The 13,928-nt window shown below is 36.0% G+C and overlaps 1 protein-coding gene across 1 annotated transcript in view; it reads right to left on the bottom strand.

Moving 5' to 3' along the window:
* The window catches only part of LOC123649199 (zinc finger protein 665-like), a 38,989-nt gene that overhangs the window by 15,699 nt on the left and 9,362 nt on the right, over nucleotides 1-13,928 (bottom strand). Inside the window, exon 2 of the mRNA XM_045567159.1 lies at nucleotides 5,788-5,914. Coding sequence (XP_045423115.1) covers nucleotides 5,788-5,914 — 127 coding nt within the window. The remainder of the gene's footprint in view (nucleotides 1-5,787; nucleotides 5,915-13,928) is intronic.

Below are 13,928 nucleotides of genomic sequence, written 5' to 3'. Positions count from 1 at the left end.
ATTACCCTCATGAGGCAGATAAGGATACTACAAGAAAGAAAACCACAAACCATTATCTCTGCTGAAGATACAAGCAGACTTTCTCAACAAAATACTAGAAACCAATTTAACAACACATTAAAAAGATCATACACCATGAACAAATTGGATTTATATTTGGAATGCAAAGATTTTTCACCATATACAAATCAATAAAAATGATATACTAAGATAACAGAAAAGATGCAAATCACATGACAATCTTAAAAAGATTTATTCTTGGGAGACAAGGATGTTTCAACATATACAAATCAATAAAAATGATACACACCAAAAACAGAAAAGATGCAAATCATATGATCATCTCAAAAAATTTATTGAAAGCATTTGACAGAATTCAGTACATTTCAAAATAAAAACTTGAAACAATAAACATACTAAGGTATGTATCTCAGCATAATAAAGGTCATATAAAACAAGTTCTACCATTATGCTAAACAGTGAAATGCTAAACAATTTTTCTCTAGTATCAGAAACAAGAGAAAGATACCCAATCTCACTACTTTTATTCAACATAGTACTGAAAGATCAAGCCAGAGCAATTAGGTAAGAAAAAGAAACCAAAAGCTGAATGCTGAAAAAGCTGAAAGAGAAATGAAGAAGTAAAATTCCCCCTGCATGTAGATGAAGTGATCTTATACATATAAAACTGTAAAGATTATATCAAAAAAGTTAGAGCTAATAAACCCATACGCTGAAGTTATAGGTCACAAAATCAACACTCAAAACTCAGTTGCATTTCTATACAGTAACAAAAAACTATCTGAGAAAAAAGTTAAGGAAACAATCCCACTCAGAAGAGCATTAAATACTATAAAATTCTTTAGCCTCAATTTAAAAAAAGGAGATGAAAGATCTGTTCAATAAAATCTGATATTAATGAATGTAATGAAAGAATATGCAAATAAATGAAAAGATATTCCTTGTTCATGGATTGGAATAATATAAAATGTCCACACTATACAAATAAATCTACAACCTGTATTTAATCCCTATTAAAATTCTAATACTGTTTTCTCACAGAAATAGTAAAGAATTTTAAAAAATTCTATAAAACCACAAATAGCCAACAAAATCTTGAGAGAACAAAACTGCAGTCTCCAGATTACTTGATTTTAAACTGTTACAAAGCTATACTAACCAAAAGTAACCAAGAGTATGGTACTGACATAAAAACAGACAAATGGACCAATGGAAAAAATAGAGAAAGCATAAATAAACCCAAGGCATTAGAGTCAACTAGTTTTAACAAGGGCACCAAGATGCACAAAGGAGAAAGTATAGTCTTGTCAATAAATGATAATAAAACTGGCTATCCCCATGCACAAAAATGAAATTGGACATTCATACCACATAGAAAAATTAACTGAAAATGGATAAACATTAAATGTAATACCAGAAACTATATAACTTATAGAAGAAAGCATAGAGAACAATGTTTTTGTATCACACCAAAAAGTATAAGCAACAAAAAAAACACCAAAAGCAAATAAGACTACATCAAACTTAAAAAAGTTTCTGTGCAGCAATGGAAACGAAAAACAACAAAAGAACAACCCAAGGATTGGGAGAAAATATATCTGATGAATGTAATGTTTAAAATATAGAAGGATCAAAAACAACTCAATAGCAAAACAACAAAAAAAAAGGTAAACCTGACTGAAAATATGCAAAGGACCTGAGTAGATATTTCTCCAAAGACAAAAACGTAGCAAATAGGTCTATGAAAATATGCTCAACATTATTATTCATCAGAGAAATGCAAGTCAAGCCACAATGAGATATCACCTCACACCTGTTATCATGACTATTATCAAAAAGTCAAGAGAGAATAAATATTGGGAAAGGTGAGGAGAAAAGGAAACCGCTTTACAATGTCAGAGAGAATGTATATTGATCTAGCCATTGTGGAAAGCAGTATGAAGGTTCCTCAAATACTAAACACAGAAGTAAGGGGGAACTATGAAACACTGAGGAAGGAAATAGGAGAGGACATAAACAGGTGGAAAACTATATCATGCTCGTGGGTTAGCAGAATGAACATTGTTAAAATCTCTATACTACCCAAAGTGATCTACAGATTCAATGCAATCTCTATTAAAATACCATAATCATTTTTCACAGATACAGAAAAAATAATTTTACGCTTCATATGGAACCAGAAAAGACCCCATTTAGCAAAAGCAATGCTAGGCAATAAGAACAAAATGGGAGATATAAATTTACCAGACTTCTAACTACACTACAAGGCTATAGTAATTAAATCAGCTTGGTATTGGCACAAGAACAGGGTCACAGACCTGTGGAATAGAACTGAGAATCCAGATATAAAACCATCCTCATATAGCCATCCAGTCTTTGACAAAGCAGACAAAAACATACTCTGGGGAAAAGAACCCTTATTCAATAAATGGTGCCGGGAAAACTGGATGGCCACATGTAGAAGACTGAAACAGGACCCACACCTTTTACCTCTCACAAAAATCAAATCACGATGGGTAACAGCCTTAACCTTAGGTGTGAAACTATTAGAATTCTAGAAGAATATGTGTGAAAAGACTCTTATAGACATTGGCCTAGGCAAAGAATTTATGAAGAAGACCCCAAAGGCAATCACAGTAACAACAAAAATAAATAAATGGGACCTGATTAAATTAAAAAGCTTCTGCACAGCCAAAGAAACTGTCATGAGAGTAAACAGACAACCTACGGAATGGGAAAAAATTTTCGCATGCTACACATCCTATAAAGGACTGATAACTAGAATCTATTTAGAATGCAGGAAAATCAGTAAGAAAAAATCAAACAACCCTATCAAAAAGTGGGCAAAGGACATGAATAGAAATTTTTCAAATGAAGACAGAAGAATGGCCAAACAAACATATGAAAAAATGCTCAACATCTCTAATCATCAGGGAAATGCAAATCAAAACCACAATGAGATATCACTTAACTCCAGTGAGAATGGCCTTTATCAAAAAGTCCCAAAACAATAAATGTTGGCCTGGATGAGGAGAAATAGGAACACTCATACACTGCTGGTGGGACTGCAAACTACCGTAACCTCTGTGGAAAGCAGTATGGAGATACCTTAAAGAGATACAAGTAGACCTACCATTCGATCCAGCAATCTCATTATTGGGCATCTACCCAAAAGAACAAAGGATACTCTACAAAAAAGATATCTGCACCCGAATGTTTACAGCAGCACAATTCACAATTCCAAAGATGTGGAAACAACACAAGTGCCCATCAATACATGAGTGGATTAATAAAATGTGGTGTATATATATACCATGGAGTATTACTCAGCTATAAGAAATAATGGGGATATAGAATCTCTTATGTTCTCCTGAATAGAGCTGGAACCCATTCTACTAAGTGAAGTATCCCAAGAATGGAAAAATAAGCACCACATATACTCACCATCAAATTGGTTTCACTCGTCAACACCTAAGTGGACATATAGCAATAACATTTACCAGGTGTTGAGCAGGTGGGAGGAGGGAAGAGAGGATGGGTATATACATACATAATGAGTGTGATGCGCAGTGTCTGAGGGATGGACACACTTGAAACTCTGACTAGGGGTGGGGGGCAGGGGCAATATGTGTAACCTAAACATTTGCACTCCATAATATACTGGGAAAAAAAAAAAAAAAAAGAAGTACCATCCAGTCCTTCCATCTCACTTCTGGGTATATATCCAAAGGGGGAAAAAAAACCCAGTAATACAAAGACTAATCCACTCTCCTATATTTATAGCAGATTATTCCCAACAGATGGTAGAGTATGGTTCAGACATAAGATGTGAGCTATTTGTGGAATCTAAAAAACCAGAAATCATAGAAGGAAAAAGAAGAATGATGGGTACCAACAGTGGCAGGGGGTGCAGTATAAAAATGAGGAGATGTTTGTCAAAGAGTACCAACTTTCATTTACAAGATGAATAAATTCTGGGGATATAATGTGCAGCATTGTGAATATAGTTAAGAGTGCCATATTGTATGTTTGCAATTAAGTAATACTATATTAAGTAGATTAAGAGAGTAGACCTAAGTGTTCTCACCCCTCAAAATTTGGCAACTATGTGAGATGATGGATGTGCTAAGTTCGTTTGTTAATCATTATACAATGTCTACATATATCAAATCATCAAGATGTACACCTCAAAAACGTAAAAATTATATTTGTAAAAAAACTAGCCACATGTCAGAAGGAAAGAACAGATGAGCAAACAAATGACCCTAGAGGACATATTCTTATAAGTTGCGTACTTAAACAAACAAAATTATAAAATGATAATTATTAATATATAAGGTAACAAACTGTTACTATATGCTGGACAATGTTCTAAGCTTCCCATAGACCATTTTTAGTTAAGAACTCTATAGGAAAAGCAGTACATTAAAATAGTTTACATATGTGGAAATCGTGCATATATAGTTTAAATTTCTAATTTAGTTCAGGCTAGGAAAAAGAAAACTGTTTATGTGAAATATATGGTAAGATTTTTAAAATAAATATTTAAAAATTAAACACATAATTAAATGTTTCATAAGCAATTTAATATTTAATTAAAGGGAGGTGCTTTATACTCTGATTAAATTATACAGCCTCAGTTTCTCTAGAATCACCTTTCAAACATCCATAGGATTAGAAATTAATAAAACAGAAAATATTTGACATCTGTCTATAGTATTCCTGGGACTTCTGAATATCACTATGTCCACAACTATGTTCACACACTTCTGACATGAAGCAAAAACAGAACTTAAAAAATGGTTTCAACATAGAAGCACTCTGAAATATGCACATATTTTTCCCAGGATCCCAAGGGAATGGATGAGTAGATCATGGAGGCCCTCACAGGCCAAGGGGAGAACTTTGGCTCTCACTGTGAATCGATGGAAGATCACTGAAGGACAAAGAGAATCCTCAGATAATATTTTTGACATTCTTAAGGAGAATCAATCTTCAGATAATCTAAGAGCAGGAGAGAGATGTTCTTCTATGAGAGCAAGAGAAATAAACCTGAGCTTCTCAAAAAGTAGATGCATTGTGCCAGAGCTTCTTAATCCACACTCTAAGGTCTGGCTTCTTCCTTGACCTTTGAACCTATCACCTGTGTTATCTGCTTCATTCATTCCCACCTACATGGGTGTTTCCCTACTATTTCCTCTCTCTTCACATTCCAGGTCTCTTTCATTTGTTTCAAAAAGGTGAACAGGTCCAGCTTAGACACAGCAAGTTCTATTTTAGTAGAAAAAGACACATGAGTTTTGTTTGAGGTTCCTCAATTTTCAACTTAGTATTATATTCAGTAGAGAAGAACAAATATTATAGAAGATTTTAGAAAATTATTTTCCAAAACACTATTTCCTGACAGACACTGTAGAATATTCAGGACGAATTTTAAATTTGTGGATTCTGCATTTCACTTTCAAGTATGACTAAATCAAAAATAAAACAGGAGTAAATAGATTTTAAGGTGCAGACAATATTTTATATCACTGAATTTCTAGAATCACCACTAAACCAGACTGAAACTTGCAAATCACCTCTAGAAAGAAGGTAAATAATGAAGTCAATGATTTTTTTGCATATTAATAAACCCTTCATTTTTTCCTGTAAGCAGGAATGTGAAACTCATTCACACAAAGCACTAATTCCCAAGATACATTCTGCAAAGGAAAGAAATGAATCCCTTGCGCTATATCAGACATTATGGAGGTAAGTTATTCTCACCCACAGAGACCAGGTTTCGGTAGTTCTCTAACATCACATCCTTATACAAACTTCGATGAGCAGGGTCCAGGTATTCCCACTCCTCTGGAGAGAATTCTATGGCCACATCCCTGAATGTCACCATTTTCTGAAATAAAAAAACAAAACAAAATAAAATAAATAAATAACACATTGATCATGTGGCCATGGGACGAGTTCTTGGGGCCCAGGTATTTTCCCTCCTCCAGAGAGAATTTTATGGCTATATCACTAAATGTCAACAGTCTCTGAAAAAAATCAAAAATAAATATATAAATGACCATGTGGCCATGGGCACAGTTCTTAATTTGAACCAAGATAAAATAAGGAGGCTAAGAGTGCTGGCTCTAACATATATGAGTGACCTGAATTATACTTTAACACACTAATATTCCTTAAGGCATTCTCTACCCTTGTGAAACAGAATGACATAAGATCCACAAAGTTAGTATAGTATCTATGCTTCTTTTTTTTTCTTTTTCCAGACAGAGTCTTACTCTGTTGCCCGGGCTAGAGTGAGTGCCATAGCATGAGCCTAGCTCACAGCAACCTCAAACTCCTGGGCTCAAACGATCCTCCTGACTTAGCCTCCCAAGTAGCTGGGAATATGGGCACACACCACTACACCTAGCTAATTTTTTTTTTTCTATTTTTAGTTGCCTGGCTAAGTTCTTTCTATTTTTAGTAGAGACGGGGGTCTTACTCTTGCTCAGGCTGGTCTCAAACTCCTGACCTCGAGCAATCCTCCCACCTCGGCCTCCCAGAGTGCTGGGATTACAGGCATGAGCCACCACACCCAGCCTGATACTATGCTTATATAGAATACTAAATATAAAACTAAAGCATCAACACAGGAATATATACTTTTGAGTGCTGTATTTTCATCATACGGAATCAGTTGTGTCTGTTCCTCAGGTGGAAAAGTTATGGGGAGTTAGAAGCATATTTCTCAAATTTTATTTGGTTCTACAATGAACTTCAGATCTTGTTATAATGCAGATTCTGATTCAGGAGATCTGGGTGAGGCCTAAGACTACATTTCTAACAAGCTCACCTGTGATGTCAATGCATTTTCAACCACAGAGAGGGAAAATTTCATGGATAACATGCAATGAAGAGTTTTATAAAACATACAGATTATAACATAATAGCAAGAATAGCAACAATCCTTTTTGAACATTTACTATATCCTAGATGTCATTGTTGCAGTTTATATATTAATGCTTAAAACCACAAAAATAATCTATGAGAAAAATAATAGTATCCTTGTTTTATGAGAATATTTTGCCAATTATTAAGAAAACAGTAGAGCTTGGATTTTATCCCAGTTTATCTGACTTAGAATTTAACTCAAAGGTACATGTACCCCAAAATACAGAGACAACCTCAACAGAATGTTCAGAGCAGCTTTCATAACTGAGAAGAGCAATGAAAACAAGTTAAAGAGGCAGCAACACAAAATTGATCAAATAATGCTTACATTTTATCCACACAAATACACAGAAATAGTAACTATATACACATTAATAGACTAGAAGATTTTTTGTATAAATAAATATATTTAATTGTAAAAAAATTTTAAATCTGTCAATATTTTTTAAACATTCTATGGAGACCACAACAATGATTTAAAATAAAATAAGAGCTATTGTTCCTGAGCCTTGTATTTTTTCAACTTTTGTCCCATTTATTCTATATGCCCTGTTATATTTTAAAGTTTTAAGATGCTTAAATATATTATGTGTTATGAGGTGAGAAAAAAATGGGAACAAATAGGACTGAGGCATGACTGTTTTAAATCTACCAATTTCAAAAGCAGTATCTCCCATCAACAAATGAGATACTTTATTCTCCAAAGCAAGCTGTGAAACTAAAAAGAAAGAACAGTTTTTGCATTAAATGTGATTGTTTATACACACCAGTCAGTAAATTTCCCCAAGATAGCATCAATGACAAAGAGAAACTAATGAACTTAATAGTGAAGGAATCTTGCAGAGAGCACCTTGAGACATTTACTACCATATGAGTTGTATTTAACTCAGGCTAGTTTTGCCCCTGGATCCTCATCAAGCAAAACTCTGCAGTTGGTTTGTGAAAATCTTACTTGTTGATGTTCTTATTGTTACAATTAATATTGACAATTTAATTCTGAAAACATGGCTTGCATTACATGTAACTCATGCACAGAAAACAATAACAAATAACAAACTAGAAAGGATTGCTTTAATAAAAAAACATGGCCCCAGGTAAAAATTTTTTTTTCTAGTGTGGCAGTCAATCTATTAACCAAATGAATTAAGTTACCGTCAGATTAATGGGACAAATAGGGAACCGCTGACAATGAGCACAGATGGACCATAATCACCACTGTGATATGAGTGGGAAAATTAAATCATAATCTGAATCTAATCACAGAAAACAGAATTTGTGAAGGAGGGCACAAGTGATGGCTTGTCTTCAAATTGGCCATGTCATATTAACTAGAAGACTGGGCTGAGAAAGACAGCCAAGTCTTGTCTCTCAAGCTACAGTGTGCATATAAATTATTTGAGATTCTGGGCCCCACTTTAAATAATGTGGTTTGGAAGGGGTCTAAGAATTGGCTTCTATAATAGGCCCCTGCTAATGCAGATGATGGTCTCCCTAGACCCATTATCAGTAGCACGCAGCTAGAGACAGTAGGCACAGCACAGAGTCCCTTACACCCAACACTCTTATCACAACACAAATAGCGTCCTGAAAGATCACATTCTTTGTTGGCCATTTCAAGTTTACAGAAGGCTGGAGAAGGCAGCAATGTCTGAGTGAGTCTACATTTGTAAAACAACATGCACACATGTGTTAATGCAATGTTTACTGAGCAGGTGCCACATGCTCACAAGCATGTTACAGAGCTCTGTGCTGGGGACATCATAGTGTGATCCTGGGAGTCAGGTACTAAATATCCCTAAATTCCAAGGAAGATTCAGATGAAAGACCCAGTCTTTGTATTTCTCTTAGGTTTCCCCATCACTGATTTTAAGAAGAAAATATATATAATAAAAGCTAAAACAGACAGGAGCAATACGAAAAAGAAAGGTGGAGTATATTTCAGAGGGATGTTTCATTGTTGTGTTTATATTTACCTTTTTATAACTTGTGGAGAAACTACTGGATCTGTAGGAATAAAAAAAAGGTTGCTAGTTGAGATGTCTCTAGAAACACAGGTTTTAATGAGAAAAAAATAAGGCCCCAAAATATATAGTCCTTTCTTCCTATTTACCTGCTTTTGTGATTTAAAAACTTGTGAGCACTAGCTTTGGAAAGACAGTTTGAGCAGCCACCCAAAATATAACCTCTTCTAGTCAGTTCTGTCAGGGGAGATTTCCAGGGAGGAGCCAGCATGGGCCAGGCTCAGAAGAGGGTGGATCTGGGCAGGGCTGGGCAGGGAGCAGGCCCAGGGCTTCTCATCTCTGTGCTGCTGGTTTGTTTTCAGTTGTCTTTCCTAAGCCTGCCCAAGGGAAATTATACTTACAGAATTTGTTTGATTTTAGTCATTTACACTCTATCTTTATCTATTCTATAAAATAACAATAAACAATTTAACCCAAACACTTAGGGCTTTCTAGAAAAACTATATTAGAAGCTAAATATTTATTCTTAAGGCAAAAATCAACAGAAATAATAATCATAATGATAACGACAACTCTTCTCTTCATGAATTGTCCTTCAGTGTTGATATCAGCACTCACAACAACATAAGGGAAGTGGTGCAAATGAAGCCTGAGTCCCCTGTACACCTCCCTTCTTGGTACTGAACACAAGATGCTAAGTGCAACCATTTACACATCTTTTCTGGACTGAAAGTTTCTGGACATTAAAGACCTTGACTTTTTCATCTGGTTTTCTCGTGGCCAGATAAAATGAGGCAATTGATTTACCTACCAGTATGCATCTCCAGACCTCCTCCTTGTTATTTACCCAAGGACCAAGACACTGGAACAACTCCCATCTGGGCACCAACCAAGGAGATTTCTTCTGTGAGGGGAGAAACAAACCCTAGTTCATTCATTTCTCTCCTTCTGAGATGGAATCAGAATTAAACCCTGTTGTCAGCCTGCACTCAGTCTGCACAGCACAACCCCAATATGTCAAAGTCTCCCCGGTCCTGGTAAAAGAGTCCCTAGTGACATTAGTCTGATGCTCACATGGTGATCCAGGCAGGGGAAAGTCAGGCTCACTATGTAGGTCACAAGAGAGAATAAGCCTTCCCTAGTGATGCAGCTGACCCTGGATTAGCTGTGTGCTATTGCCTATTCATGATCAGCTAACTCTGGAGCAGGAGAAAGGACAAGAATACCCTAACACCCAGTAACACAGCAGCTCAATGGAAAAGATCTGGAAAAGTCAGAGGGCCCCACTCCAAAAATAGGGCTTTAAGATATCTATGTTGATCTCTCTCAATGCAGAAAATGTCTCCCCTAGACTTTCTGTATATCTTCAGGTCAAAATCTGATCCTGTCTTGTGAATCCCAGGTAGGGGCCAGATCTTATATATGCAGATTCTAGGTGGGATCAACCTGGCTCTGTATTCTTGGGTGTTGCAGTGGGGGGGGGGGAGCTGTAGGAGAGATCTCCTCATGGAAAGGCTCTAACATATTGCGAAGAACCCCAGGACCTGGATTTAAATTTTGGAGCTACAGGTTTAGGTCTTGAAGATGTGGGGGATGTGCAGGTGCCTTCTACACATCCATGAACATTTGTGCAACAAGAGGAGGGGGAAGTTGAGATTCTAGGTCCTACTCAATGCAGGTGTGCAAGCATGGTTGAGTTTTGGGACCCCGTGGCCTGTGATTCAGTTTCAAGTTCAGAAGATACCAAGTACATTCAAAAAAAGAGCTGGAATGACTGATTGCTGCCCTGTGAAGTTATTTTCTTTTGTAGAAATCTGTCCTAAATGTTCTAGAAGACACTGTAGATGCCAAATAGGCAGAGAGATGATTCCTGGAATTTGTGATAGAAAAAAACAACATAGCCTATCAATAGCTTATGAAATTTTAATGTAAATTCTTAATGAGCTTAGAAACTGCCTCTCCTTCTTTTTCTTAAAAGCCCACTTGTAACTGATACTAATTAGAGCTTATATTCAGGGTAACTTGAATCTATGCTCCTGGGTAAGTCATCCTTAACCATTGCACATGAATACTCTCCTTAAATTAGATTCTGATCTTTTTGATTATTTTAGGTTGACAGTCATCAGTCCCAGCTGTAAAGTGACACTGAATCCCATGACAATTTGCGGCATATCAGCCCATGTGCAAGAGGACAGAGCTTCCCTTCCCTGAGACACCCAGAGTCTTCTTCCAACCCAGGCCCTGCCTGATCCACACTGGGTGAAATTCACAGGCATTCATGTGTCCTTGGTCCCCGTAATGTCCCTCACTGGAAACATCTGATCTAAGTTTGGGAAACCTTAGCACAAAACCCAGTCCCTTTGTTTTGGGTATCTCTCAATTCATATCATCAGGAATGGTGACAGCAATGAGCATGAAGGTGTTTTTACCCCAGCTTTATTTGAAAATGAACAAATGTGCAACAGTGGAGCCTGGTTCCATAATGTGTGGCGAAAATGCATGGAAGCCATTAACAATGATAACACGATGCCTACGTGATGATACACACAAAGGATGTCACGATCCCTGTAATATGATAAAACAGATTATAGCAGCAATAAAAAAACCTAAATATTGTTTTTGCTTAGTTTGTGTGTATATATTTTCCGTGAATTGTAGTAAAATATATATTCTTTTTAATTATATTTTCTTACCTTTTAAAAGTGTATTGTTTCAGGTAAATTGGAAAAATTCATTTTTCAAATATACTTTCAGAGCATTGAATCTTTTAAAATGATAACTAAAGTGTTTCTTACTCAACACACAATTTAATATTTATGTAATAAACAATTTTTACTTTACTGGGTTCCAAAATTTTTTATCTAAGATCCTTTTTAGAAATGATTAGTCCAGTAGCATTACCTCAATATAGTAAGCATATGGGACATTCCAAATACGAAAATAAAAAAATTTACAGATTTTGAAGAAAATCTCATACCAGTAATTGGGTAGAATTGATATGGAGGCACGTGTCTTACTGCCAACACATACAAAGAAACAGACAAGCAGAGCAGGGATGTGGTTTGCACTAGGCAAGGTAAAGCAAAGATGGAAGGGTGACTGGGAGTACAGTTAACAACAGTTGAGTTTAGGTGAACCCAGGAAGGCATAACTAATTAGAAAGTTTTAATAATTAATGGTGAGTAACACAATTGTGATGGAAAGGGTAATGAGAAAGATGCAAATTTAATTTGTCATAGAATTAAAATGTTGGTGGTCCTACGGAATGAACTATTAATTTCTCCAGTCCAATGACTGACATATTCTCATCATTTCTGTTATATCAGTTAACTAATCTAGGTGAATTATTTTAACTTCCAAGTCAGGATATTACATTTGTAATCTTTTCTACTCCCATGGACAGCTTTGTTTTCCTGTTTTACTTTCTGTCTTCTTTAATCCTCCCTTTGGCCTCTGTAGGTTGATGGTCACTTGAGAAGCTGAGAATCTAGAAAAATATGGCCTGAAGAGGTGGACTGCACATCACATGCACTTAACCAAACTTCTTTAGGCTGTCACTGGGAGGCGTATGGATCTTGAAAGGTCTACAACTTTTTGCTCCCTCTTTGGAGATGTGGTTAAAGCCATAAGGACTTTTGGGTTTTCTTTTCATGCATGTTCATTTGTGTTGGTTTTGAGTTATTTATTCAGGTATGTCTTTGATTTAAAGTGTTGGTTTATATTTAGAGTATGCTAAATAAAACCATATACTCAGAAATAAACAGTTTATTAAAACATTTCAGAGACAAACAGCTTTAGTGATTATACTAGGCCTCTAATAAAGAAACATGCCCCATCTCCATAACAACTCCTTGGTGTAAATTTCAGAAAAAAAAAATCCAAGAAACAGGAATCTTTGCTATTTACCCAGACCTCATAAAATATTTTTAAGAACTCTATAATGAGAAGTTCATTTAATTAGCACTGATATTTAGACTATGTATACATATGTCTATTTGAGACCTCTCAAATAAATAGCTTCTTGGTCTACTGAATACCTCTCTTCTTAAACTCACACTAACTATATGTGCTCCCTCTGTCTCTCCTCCCCTTGACATAATTTTTGCCAACAAAAATGTACAACTACGTTGGCCTTTTGGAAAATATCCTCTCAAACAGGCTCCTCTAAGAGTTCTTCCATTTACTGCTCTGTTTTTCTTTTCTCTTGCCACCTTTGACAACACATGAGGAGACATAAAAGAAACTTAATGGAACATGAGGACCCTTTGAGGAACAAAGACAAAACAATATAGGCTCTTCCTCTTTTGGCAGGGTACACCTGTTTTTCTTCAAGGATACGCAAGAGTTGTGGGTGAACAGATTGCTGTCATGTCTAAAGCTCTACTCTCTTTTACAATGAACTACTATTTATGTTTGCTTTTAGATGCATACATGTGTACCTATATAAGTTATATGTTCTGTCTACATGCCTACACATGTATTTATTGTCTACATGGTACTAAATTAACTTAAAAATAAATGAGTGCTCATATTAATAAATTAAATAAATAAGCCCAGATATATATATATATATATTTTTTTTTTGAGACAGAGTCTCACTCTGTTGCCTGGGCTAGAGTGAGTGCCGTGGCGTTAGCCTAGCTCACAGCAACCTCAAACTCCTGGGCTCAAGCAATCCTCCTGCCTCAGCCTCCCAAGTAGCTGGAACTACAGGCATACGCCACCATGCCCGGCTAATTTTTTCTATATGTATTTTTAGTTGGCCAGCTAATTTCTTTCTATTTTTAGTAGAGACTGGGTCTCGCTCTTGCTCAGGCTGGTCTCAAACTCCTGACCTTGACCGATCTACCCACCTCGGCCTCCCAGAGTGCTAGGATTACAGGCGTGAGCCACCGCACCCGGCCAAGCCCAGATATTTTTTAAGTTCATGTGACTTGAGTAAATGTTTTGGTAAATATGTCTAGCTTAATATAATTTGTTTAATAAAAACAACTACATCTGAATTATCAG

The sequence above is a fragment of the Lemur catta genome, chromosome 13 (assembly GCF_020740605.2).
Source record: "Lemur catta isolate mLemCat1 chromosome 13, mLemCat1.pri, whole genome shotgun sequence".
In the NCBI taxonomy this organism is placed as follows: Eukaryota; Metazoa; Chordata; class Mammalia; order Primates; family Lemuridae; genus Lemur; species Lemur catta.
This window is presented reverse-complemented; position numbering and strand designations above follow the sequence as displayed.